Source organism: Rhopalosiphum padi, chromosome 1, assembly GCF_020882245.1.
Source record: "Rhopalosiphum padi isolate XX-2018 chromosome 1, ASM2088224v1, whole genome shotgun sequence".
Classification (NCBI taxonomy): Eukaryota; Metazoa; Arthropoda; class Insecta; order Hemiptera; family Aphididae; genus Rhopalosiphum; species Rhopalosiphum padi.
This window is the reverse complement of record NC_083597.1, coordinates 18,251,521-18,265,228: the sequence shown is the minus strand read 5'-3', so window position 1 is coordinate 18,265,228 and position 13,708 is coordinate 18,251,521. Positions and strand designations below refer to the sequence as shown.

Here is a 13,708-nt window from a genome sequence, read left to right as displayed (position 1 = left end):
AATATTAGTACAAAATTTATATTATTATACGTCATGATACCTATTAGATACGATTTTTTTTTTTTGACTAAACAATTATTATTATACTAAAACAATTTTAAAAAAGCGGTAGGTGTAGTGAATGCGCGCGCCGGAGTAATTTGAAACACGCGATCAGGCGCGGTGCCGTGGCGGATGGAAGTAAACAAAAAATGATGGCGCGTTCGAAAATCTTTGGGGATCATACACGTTGCCGCGTAAAAGCGCATTCGTACGTTGCCGGCGCGCGTGCGACTACCGTCGTTGTGTCGGTATATACGTGATTTCATGTTTGTTCTTTCAATAGTATTGTGTTATTAGTTGTGTGGTTTGAAATTTATTATTTTAAACTTTTAAGACTTATTAAGATGTTAATTTAGAATGTGTTGATTATTTTATATCAGCTGCTTGCGTAATGGATATTAGATCAACGCGTTTACTCACAGTAAGGGAAATAAACATATTATTTTTTTTAACATAAGTGCTGACATTTTACATAGTAAGAATTAAATTTTTAATATAAATATAAATACATCGTATAAATATTATTCCACGCTTTTATAATATTATAATTATTAATTAGACATTTATATAGGTACTACTTTTTTATAATATTTCCTTTTTTAAATATAATACCTATATTATATATATTTTTAGGATAAATAATTTATTTAAAATAACGCAAAATACATAAAATAAATATAATTAAATGGATTGATCTTTAGCTTGTGTTTAAGGTAATGAGTTAGAGTTTATATTCAATCATAAAAAATATACAACTTAAATTAATGAATTTGTAAATGAGTAAGTGTTTTTTTATTTAATGGCTAGAAAATATTTATTTAGAAATTTGTTAAAACAAATAACTTTTTGATCTAAATTAAATATATTTTACTAGAAACGTTATGGCATATGAATTTTATTCTTTTATAAAAGCGAATAAATGTTTTTATATGTATATTGTGTATTGTGGACAAAATTTGTTCTAATTATTCTTATCATTGATTATTCTTTTGAATTTAATTTATTCTCAATAATTTAAGTTATTTGAATCAAGATTATTTTTGTATTATTGGTTACGCAATTGCCCAATTACTGAAACGAATTATTTCATTATAGTTGTATTTAAAAATTCCTATATTCATTTTAAATCTGAGAAAGTAAAATAGCAATAGGGAGCCTACTGATTTTAAACTACCTATCAGTATGCCAGTGTTAGGGTAAGTTACTTTTAAAAGGTAATTAAATTACTTTATTCGTTACTTGGAGATAAAATACTGAAGTTCCTTCACTCGTTACTCAAATACAATTTTAATGAAATTACTTTATTTTTTAATAATAATAAGAAGTTCTTTACTTTAACGTTACAAATAAAAAAAAAAACAGTATAATGACACTTTTCTAATAACTTATCACTTGTCAACCAATAATCAACAAAAGTTTAACTAGTGTATAACCACTAAACCGTAAAGGTACGATTTAAGAAAGAAAAAATAAAAATAAAAATTATATCCAAAGAAAATGTAATTAAATAAAGAGTAATGTAAATAAATATAATATATTATTGAATTGTTACGAGTTAAAATTCAAAACGATGATATCAAATTATACCTATTACCCATTATAGATAATATTTTTTTTTTGATTAATTAAAAATTGTTTTTAAACGCTATTATCAAACACTGCAATCTATACATTATATATAGGTGTTTCTTTCAACGCACAAATTGTATTTTGAATTTTAATAACTTAAATATTTTGTAATTATTTTGTTTGGGGAAGGTTGCTAATCATCTAAAAACACTAACATAATTTTGTTTTTATTAATTTTGAACTGATTGGCAGTGTTGTAGCCACTTATTATAGTTCATATAAATTTGGATAAACAGCTTTAGATATACATACATTATTCCGTATCTCCTAATAAATTTATAGTTATTTTTATTACAAGTACTTAAAATACAACTTTTGTTTTAAAATTTGTAATTTAACCAACGATACTTAATAGTTAATCAATAATCATAAAAAAAAAAAAAATAAAAAAATAAATACTATGTAAAACATTGGGGGTTGGGAGGTAGCCTATTTCCGTCTATGTATTTACGGAAAAATGATTTTTGCTACAATATCTCATATCACGGAAGTTAAGACTATCCTCCGAATGGCCAATTGTATATATATGCTTTATTTTAATATAAGTATAATTTTTTAAAAACAATACAATTATATACATGTATTAATCGTTAGCTTTTTAAGTGGATTATATCTACATATTTTTTAAACAAATAAAACTGTAATTGTATATTTTGGAGGTAGGTATTATATAAGACCTACATAAGCTATTGTACCTACATATTTTATCTTTTATTGTTATGTTTTAGTTTCATATAAAAATTATCATTCAATAATGACTATAGGTACTGCACACTAAATACTGGCTGATATTTTATTCTTATTGTTTGTTTTACATTATATTTATATCTTATATTTTTATTTCACCTAAAATGTCAAGAACATTGCGAATTTAATTTTCATCTGATTTTTAAAAATAAACAAGTTAGTTTTAAAGTAATCAAGTCTTTCAGCGCGGGGCCGAGTAAAAATTATAGTTGCTTACATTTCTTAAATATTTTGAATAGTTGTTAGTAGTTTTTAGGTATATATATCTACATTCACTGCCAAACATACTTATTGAAAAAGAATAAAAAAAAAATTACTTTTTGAAAGTGCCATCCACAATTAATTTTGATCTAGATCATGAAGCTTTTAAAATGCTGGCACACTAAAAAAGCTGATGATAATAGAATTAAAGAAAATTGGTTTTGCGTAAGTTGAAAAATGGTACTGATTATAAAAAGAGTTATCTATGTTAATTGTTTATATTCAAATTATTCAAATTAATTGTTTCAAATAAAAGGTTACTAAAATAAGTGTTTTAAATAAATTTATTTGATAAATTCTTAATGTATACAATTTAATACTTCTTTTGTTTATAAATGATATACCTTATAGTAATTAGTAATCACTTTATGTACAAAAATTGAGTTTAGTTTTTTTAACTGGAAGGTGTTTGGTAAGACTAATAATATTAGTTATTGATATATTGGGAGTGGTAATATGAAATATTGTATGTAATGCAAAATAAAAAGATACACTTTAAGTAATATTAAAGTGAAATAAGTGAATTACTTATTTGTTTAACTTAGTTTAAGTAGTAGATAATTATAAGAATATATTAAATGTAACAACGATTCTGTAAATTCAAAAATTTATTGAAACGTTACTAAAATCAGTTAAATTGTCACTTTTAAATACCTACCAAACAAACATCAATAGTTAAAGTAGGTTAGAACTATTAGTTTATTGTCGCACACAATAATAATACATAATAGTTAATAAAAATATTAGACGTAAATGATTGGCTTGGAATTTTAAGTATATGTTATTAGAAATCAAGATGTCTGTACAAAAATTGTATAACTATTTCAAGATCAATTATAGAACTTTGGTTTAGTCTTAACCAATGTAAGACATGTGAATTCCCATTATTTGATCAGAAATAGAATCAAACAATAAAATTGGTGTGATTGACATACATACATATATACAGTATATTCTATACATTATTTTATGTAGGTAATACGTCTCTATCGTGTCAATATTTTAATAATTTATTTTATTTTTCATGTAATTATATCTATGAAGGTTTATAATTAATTTTAGTTAATTAAATGTGTGAATAAAATTAACATAAGCAAAATTAATTGGAAGTATTTCAAGTAGTACAATTTGTATTAAAATGTTCGAACATAATTATTGATAATAATAATGTTTAATTTAAATTATAGTATACATTTATTTTTGAAAACGAGGTCTTTTACCTATATATTTTATGCACATACAGCTACAAATTAAAATTTTTTTATTATTTATTAAAAGAGAAATAAAAACAATAAGTATGTACATAGTTTTGCATTAAGATATTATGGTAAAAATATTTATAATTACAACATCAGTGATAGGATAGGGGAAGTTTTCCTGTTGGTAATATATCTTAGTATTATATAGGTATAGATTTTCAATATTTTAACATATTATTATACCTACTATTATTATTACCAAATTTTAAACTATTATAATCTTATATTTTCTTATACTATTAAAATAAATAATATATTTAGGCAGTATACAAATGCAGGTTATTTAACATTTTTATGACCACACATCTAAAAATGATAAAATGATAGTGTATTCTTTCTATCGATAAACGATTAGAACACCTTATAATGTTTATATAAATTATACCATTCAAACATGATGTATTTATGCGGAGAGAATTTCAAAATTATCTTCAACTACATTTTAAAATTAGTGGTTACATTTATAGTGATAACTGAATACAATAGTTTTTATGTGCGTATCATCTGCAGTATGTATGTATTAAAATATTATTAATGATTGTCACCTAAAGAGTCACCTTTTACCGTAATTCTTCATCGGGTTAATTATCGTAGGCACGATTTTACTTACATATTTATCAGTGACAAACAATCTTATTATTTTGCAAATTGTTATCCAGTTTCCCTTATACTCATCATTAGTGATGACTTAAATTGAAACCTTAAGATTCTATTTTTACATTGATTATTATAGTTAAATCAATATCACTCAAAGTTGTTCCTTTAAGTCATTACTCATTACATTCTATGACGATGACGGAGAGGGGAGACACTTTGTACAATTTAATTATATAATATATAATATATACTAATATAAAAAGCTAAAGAGTTTGTGTGTTTCAATGTGATAACCGATTTAAATAAAAGTTATATCAATATAGATTATTTGAGACTCGTATGATTTTTTAGCTTATTATTTCAACCCTTATAGCTTGGTTTAGGGAGGCTCATGCATGAATTTCGTTTATACTCACAAAGATTGAATACTTCTTTGTTAATACACAGAGTTCCCATTGAATAAATAATAATAATAAAAAAAATATAATACTTAATTAATTAATTTTTTGTATTAGAAATAAGCAACATTTACCGATATTTGAAACTATTATTTTAACATAATATTAATTAATTCAATTTAAGATGGGAACAATAATTTTCTAATTTTCTTACAGTTATATTATTAGGTTACAATAAATTTTCAATTTTTATTTCTTTAATTATTTAATTTATTGTTTGTTATTCAAATGTTTAACAAAATGGAATGTCTTTATTTTTGTTGCTCATAGACTCAAAAACTACTTAACCAATTTTGATGAAAGTTTCAGAGATTGTTCTTAGAGATATCAAGAAAGTTTAGAGAGTGGTTTAAACCACGTTCAAAAATATACCAAATTCTATATTTAATCCGCCACAGGCGGATTGCTCATCTCAGTCGAATTAGTTCACAAAGCGAGGTATCAGGGCCTATTTTTGTGTGATACGTGATACTGAGTCTATACCAAATCAGTTGTGAGTAATAAGGAATTATAAAATGTACATAATAGCTAAAATTATGTCAGTTTTATTTAAATATATAATTTTTTTTTTTATAACATTCTATTTGATGAGTTTTAACGTTTTATTTATCATTTATCGTTATCAGTTACAAGTCAATGTTTTAGATTTAAAACCATGGTTATAGTCAAAAGTTAATATTGCTAAATTATACCATATTTTTATTGTAATAGATATTTTGTTAATTTATTGACTTCATTAGTAAGTTTTAAGTGTGATTTGAAAAAATATATTTCTAAACTATATTTTGTAGTTGTAGTATTTTTAATTGTTTGACAAATTTTTAAATATAAGTATTTTAAAGTGTGTATTTTATTGAATAATAATTATTAAAATTTAAAAATTTTTTGTTATAACTCATATAACGCTAAAACATTGGCATGTGCAGGGAGGGTTATACCAGGTGTATCTGGACACACTCTGAATTTTGTAATTAGAACCCTTATGTTAAGCTCCTAAGTCAGTTTCCGTATTTTACTTGTTACCAACTAAAATGTAATTTGTAAATTAGGTGATGAAAGAATTAGGTTTACTATAGTATTTTGTGTTCTTTTAAATAATGTACTTAAAATACAACATTTCACATTTGCGTATAAAAACCGTTTTATAATAGAAGTACCGATGAAGGATAAGATTCAAGACCGTTTGGAATCATTAATTCTATTATTTAATTAGTTAATCTAATTAAATAAATAATATATTTCATAGAAATAACTTATAATTAATAGTTATAAATAATAGTAAGCTTTTTATTTTAGTTTTATCCTAAAAAAAACATTTAATAGTAATAGGGTAGGTAGTATATATAGAGAATATATACATAGATTATAATGAAACTTAAAATATTCATTTAGTTTATAATGACGAAATGCATATTTTAGGGAAAATCATTAGGCTTAAACACACACGTAATACGAGTAAAATGGGATCTAGAAATAGGGTATTAATAATTTAATTTAATTAACCACATTGTTTACTTAGCAATCTCGTTAAGACATCAAAGATTATTATAAGAATGATTGTAAAAACCAAATATAATCATAAATCTTTAAAACGCTTAAAACGCTTATAAATATATATAATTATATATCAAAACTCTATAATATCTAAAAAATAATTTTAAGCACACGCTTTCAGATTCATAATCTTATATTCTTATGCATATATTAATAAATAAAAACATTTTCATCTTGAAATAATCTTTTTTCTTTTATAATTATCTTAGGAGGATTATGATGTAGTTAATTCTAAAAACACTGATATATTGTGAACTTATTATCAATGTATGAAAGCATTTCAAAAAAGTTTATTTATTGTGCACCATTGCGAATCTTGAGTTAATAAAAAAACAATATATATATCTACTGAGTACTGTTCTCAATATATACTACTTACCCTATTACTGTTTAATGTTTTTTTTAGAACTAAAATAATAATAAAAAGCTTACTATTAATAAAAAGTTATGTCTATAAAACATATTATATATTTAATTATATTAGCTAATTAAATCGTTATAATAATCAAGCCAACGGATAAAAAAATAACCGTACTTTTTAGCCATAAACGTGTGCAGATCTGATTTTCAAATGATGCTTGCAGCACTTATGGACTATTCAGGCCTTCTCCTATAAAGTCAGGTTACTATATTAAACATTTAAGGTATTAATTTAATTTATTTTTTAATTTTTTATAATATAATAACAATAATAGTAACAAATATATGACAGGCGCCTATAGCTATTAGGTAGTTAAAATATTTATTAATTTTTTTATTATTAAATCTAATCTAAATTTCTATTTTTGTAAATATATAAATTAATGATTCCAAACGATCTTGAATTATGAACTTTTACTCATAAATATGAAATATTGTATAGAAATGTGTATTTGATATAGTAAAATGCTTATGTGCTGTATTAGGTAATGGTAAATATGTTTTACGACAGCATTATAAATTCACATACCGTCATAATTTAGATTAATATACCAATGTATATACACATGCTTAATGATTAATAAAATATATTCCTAACTTAAGACTTATCAATCAATAACGCTTGTCGCTTTTTAATCCTGATTTCTTTGTTTTCTGACGAATTAGATATTTAGATCTTGTTTAAAGAAAATATATATTATTATGTTATATAAAATAAATAATATCATTAATGGTATATAGTTTTTTGAATGAATAACTAATGATTAGCTTATTACTTATATACTTCTAAGTTTTAATTAATGTGTACTAAGAAGTAAGCAGATTATAAAAAACAATTAATAATTTGATTAATGTGAATTTTGATTTTTTTTTTCTTTTTATTACCTAGAAAACGTTAATTTACTGGACAAAGTAGAATTTTTTTAATTAGATGATTACTAAATTTAATCTTCACTTGTACTCTATATTTATTAATAAATATATTGTAATACAAAAACAAAACCCTTTCGTGAAATGTTTTAATTTTAATTAGTAAGTCGATTTATAGATTAAGTATGACTTATTGTGTTCTATAAAAATAAAAATGTCCAAAAACTTGTAAATATCTTAGTTATTGATCAATAAATTCTACATTGTATTGGTGGTAAATGGTACAATTTATTATTTTATTAAATATGGATTTGAGAAATGATAGTTAATAATGATAAATTTATTTTGTAGTTTGTGTGAAATAAAATACATATTAATTAGGTATACCTAACGTTTATAATATAAACATATTATTATATTCATAATTAAAAATGCTATTATAAAGCTAATTGGTTGTATAATAATGTATGTGAAGTTAACCAAAATATTTTTTTACTAAATTATGGATTTTTCAAATAACTTTATTAATATTACAATTTATTACTACCTACTTGGAAAATAATCTTAAATCTTGATATTTTACTCATTATATCTATTTCATAAAAAAAATGAAACATTATATTGATGTTCATAAAATGGTCTCGTATTATAAATTTATCGTTAGAAAAGAATAAGTTCTTATAAAACGTGAGTCATTTTATGTTATACTAAAGATTGGAGGATATATTGCTGAATACGCGCAGTTCATTTTCAGTATAGCCTCAGTCACAACCTCATGCACTATTCGTTTTATTGAAATAAGAGTCAACACTAAAACGACTCAAAGGGAAAATACGTGATTTGTTCATAGTAGATTATTTTTTCCAAAGTTTTCAAATTTATATCAAACACTTACTTTTACGCTACTATATATATACCTGTGGAGTGCGCGCGTTATAAATTGTATACATATAGGTATATACGTTATGTGTTGTCAGTAGCATTGGGTTTGTCGTCTTAGTTTTCAAGTTTTCAACAGATAATTTTATATCGATTATATGTATGTGAAAGGGTTTTTATGTTTTACGGAATAATAATATTTATAGATGTATTAAATCTAAATTAAATGTAAAAATTGAACTTTTCTTGAACTAAAAGTCTTAATCTTACGATTTAAAATATAAATTGTATACTATATAATAATATGGTTCAATAAATATATTATTAATTATTTTTGTATGTTTAAATTTGATTCAGTAATTTATTTAAAATTTTATTAGATACCTATAACAAATACAACTATTTAAACTCACTACTTAGATGTTTATTCTTTTAGCATAATATATATTTATATGATACTTTATATAAATTAACAATATTTAAAAATATATTATACTCGTATATATATATAAATTTAATTTAATTTATAATATAATATATATATATATATAATGGAGTAGTTTGCATACTTATAATAATTAAATTTGTTTATCCATTTCGGTATCTTTGAGTGAGGGTATGGAGTCATTCGATTTATCTGGGCCTATGACTATTGAGTATTGACTATATATTACATAGTTTTGACTTTTTGAGTGATTGTTGTACTTTAGTCTTGTTTCTTCGTATGCTATTTAATAAATTGCTTTATCAAAATGTTAGGGATATATAATCAAATATATTTTGAAATATACCCGTATATATGTTAAGTAATAACTTTTGGGGTAGCTATAAATATTAGCGTATTAGTCGTATTAATATGCATAAATAACCAAAAACTTGTTTATATATTCATCAAGAACCCACACAATGATAAGTATAATATGTTGATAATAGTATTAGGAACAGAATATTTATATGATACTAAAATAATAGTGATAATATATATGTATATACTTTATATTTCAATTAAGTTGGCACTTTAATAGGTACTATAAACACGATTTTATTTACAATTTGCTTATTGGACATATACCATTTCAAACTTTTTCAATTTATCATTGAAAATGTGATTTATTATCTTAATTATATTATTTTCTCATTAAAATAAAATATTATAAATGACAAATTATTAATGATTATTTTACAATTGTTTGTTTTCTTTGTATTAAATGAATTAAATTAATTTATAATGCATTATTTATGAATTGTATTTGTATTGATGAATGTTTAAAACTTAACATTTATATTGTTAAGTGTGAATAAACTACTCACTGTTAATGAAATGGCCTAGTTCTGTTATAAAAGATTTTGAAACTCTCCAAAACCACCCAAATCTTTTAATCAATGACTTGGCATTCGATAATTTACCAGAAAATTTCACCGTTTGTTGAAACGGAAGTAGTGAAGGGACCATTTGTCATAAATAAACACCGTTAACTAAATAAAGTCAATAGAAGTTCTAGTAATGGGTCGTTTTCTTCGTTTGTTAAGCAATTCATTTTTATTTATACATTTTTTTAACAATATATTTTCTTCATAATATATGCTTATTGAATTTTTGTATAATAATGTGTACATTGTACAGATAATAATATAATTTTTTCTCAATAAAAAAAATATATATATTATAGTATATTATCTACGCCACTCAGATACTAATAAAGAAATGCTTGTTTTTTAATAAGGGGATCGAGTAAGTAAAATCGCTAATGAACGAAAATAAATAACATTGATTATTTTAAAAACCAATCGGGTATATTATTTAATATATTTTACATTCATATAAAATATTAAGGGATTAAGGACCCTTTTTTTAAATATGTTTTTGATGACTAAGTATAAAAGATATACTGTAAGGTTATTATTTGTTTTAAAAATATATTCAAAATATTGAATGGTAGTTATTAAATTATACATCATATTTGATAAGTATAATACTTTTTAATGAATTAAGACCCTGAATGTGATATACATATCAGGGAGGAATTGAAATAAATAGTAGGTATACTAAATTGAATAAACCTGCGATAGAAAATTAATTCCAATAAAAAAATAATGAGAACAGCGAATCGTTTTGTGACTAGATAATATGTTTTTTGTTTGAAGATACTCTCAGTTGCAATGGCCATTGAAATTGATTTACAGATATTGGTTTATACATTAATTATATAATACACCATCACAAATACACATATGACATGATACACCTACATAATTTACCTATTAATGACCATTTAAGGCTTAGTAGTTAGTATATTATACAATAGTTTATTGAGTAACTTACCAGCGAAAACGACAGGATATTACTATCGATAATTCCCGAGTAAGGTAAGATTGCTTCCAAGGGTTTGGGTAATGTTATAAAAGTGTTAATATACTAAATATGATATTTTCTTTAAATATGTTATATAATACGACAATATGACACTCACATCTAATGCTTATAAACTATAATAGCCATATATCGGTTTAATACTCGTATGACCGTTCACTTAACCCCCTGAAGTCAGTCAAAACAACATTTATTAAATAAAGTGACCAAAATCGAATTAAATTAAATTAATCAATGCTCTTCTGCAAAAATAGGCGACACTGTCGTTGTCTGTCCTCGATTTGGAATAATATAGAAATTACAAGATGATAACTATTATTTTATGGTTTTTTTTTATAATTTGTATAATCCAAGGACCTTTGGCGAATGTAAAAATTACACAGGGAACATTGACACTACTCAGGAACAACATTATTATGACAGTGGATCATTTTCGACTTCGAGTATTGTAGAGCTTAGGTGGGTAATGTAAACATTACCTAAAATTAAAAATTATCACACAATAATGATAATTAATAAATAATAACTAATAATTGATGTAAAATAACTATAAATCTTTTACTACTCTATTTTTTACGTTTTCCATGAACAAATGAAATAATCTATGATTTTATCTAGTCTAATTTAGAATAATTTATCGCTTATATTTTTAATGGAATGATCCATTAATAATTACTATGGCTAGCATTACATTATTAAATATAATTCAATTTTTAAGTATTGAGTGTATTTATGTTGTAGTAGCGTACCGTTTTGTGAAATCGATTTTTTCATGAAAAATTGTCCATTTCCTGAAGTGGAAACGTCTTTTTCACACATTGTGAAACAAGAAAATATTTCACGAAATTGTCACTTTTTCATGAAATGTCCACTCCAATTTGACATTATCTAACTTTTTTTTTCACAATATGCAGTTATTCACTTCGTAAAATAAAATATTTACCACACGAAATTAATATTATTATTTATTTTTGTTATATATACAAAATTTTTACATTTTTACATTTTATTTATATTTATTTAAAAAGGAAAAACGAAATGTATATAATTGATTTCAATATACTACTTATACCTAAAATATATTTAATGAACTATTTTGCACCAAATCGAAGTCAGTGAAAAATGTTATCTTTATTTTATAAAGCTTCTGGAATAAAGGCAAGTAGTTTAAAAATGCTGAGTGTTGCCAAAAATGTTTCCCTGAGCTAACTAGAGGCTAGTTTATCGAATTGCTTTGGGGGTTACTACTTGAACGTTTAATGAAAAGTTGTAAAAAATAAGTGATAAACTTTTCTTTAAAATTGTACCATTCAATTTGTTTTGACCAAAAATTGTATTTTATTCTTTATCGTTATCGCATTAATTCATTAATTTTATTTTATTGCCCCTTATAAAAAATGATTGAAGTATTTTTAAATAAAACATTTTATAGTTAATTTAGTACTTTTAATTACACGTGTAATGCATTCATTTTTTTTAACTGTCATAATAATTTGCTTTTAATGAAAATATGAAATTGACAGTTAAATTGAAACCGTATTATACCAATTCATCTACTCAAATAATATTTTTTCTCAAATTTTTTTATTTATTTATTTTTTTTTATACATTTTTCGATAAGGAATAATCATGATTTTCTGAAGTGTTTAGTATGGATGTTTGTTCTTATGCGTACTTAAAATTTATATTTAATATTATACTTAGTGACCAATGACCATTAAACTATCAATTTCAAATATTTTAGTTTACCATTTGCCTCATCTAGTGGTTATCTAGAAAAAATTAAAACCGTGGACAGTTTTTACAATTATAGGTACTAGGTAGTAACAAAAGTCAACATGGCGGACAGTTTGCACTATTTTAGGTAGAAAAAATTTATACATATTACATAATTTTTTGTTAAAAAACACAGTTAGTTAACAGACATAAATAATAGTAATAGTTATGATAATGAATTTGTGCTATGTACAGGATTCGTAAATTTTTAAAATATTTACTATCAATTATAAGCCATAATATATAAATTTAAAAGTTAACAGTATGGCAAATTATTTCAAATAATTGTGTATTTGTTATTATTTTATTTTTATGCTGTGTACAGGCTTTGTGAATTGAATTTTTCTTATATTTTTGTTTAAATGACTAGCACAGTCATCTAATTGCAAATATCGCAAAACACTCCAGAAACTTGGATTAGCCAATCCAACCAATTAATTAAATGAAGTGTTCCATCTTTTGCTAAAATTATTTCTCCTGTGTGAATTATTAATCGTTTGGTGTTTGACATTCCAAATTTGAAGAGGGAATCTAGGTGTACCATTCTTTTTGCTAATATATACTGAATCAAAATAAGATATTGATGGAAATAGTTCTTGAGTAAAAGTTAAATATATATAAACTATTTTATTAGGTATTTCTTCAACTGGTAAAAACGCTCAAGATCATTTTACATTATTTTGAAATTTGTTCGTTATCATTATACATTTTGGATAATCCTAAAATTGTTTGAATTTAGTTTAGTAGTTTGATTTTGGTTCATAGTGTATTTTAGAGTATACAGGTTATGTTTTACTGTGTCATCAAACATGTCTCATACTGATTGTGTTCACGATTCGTGATCT

At 23.4% G+C, this 13,708-nt stretch overlaps 1 protein-coding gene across 1 annotated transcript in view; it reads left to right on the top strand.

The window, feature by feature from the left end:
- Positions 1-227: 227 nt before the first annotated feature.
- The window catches only part of LOC132917150 (orexin receptor type 2-like), a 146,767-nt gene continuing 133,286 nt past the window's right edge, over positions 228-13,708 (top strand). Inside the window, exon 1 of the mRNA XM_060977748.1 lies at positions 228-463. Within this exon, the coding sequence (XP_060833731.1) occupies positions 434-463 (30 nt within the window). The 5' untranslated portion in view covers positions 228-433. The remainder of the gene's footprint in view (positions 464-13,708) is intronic.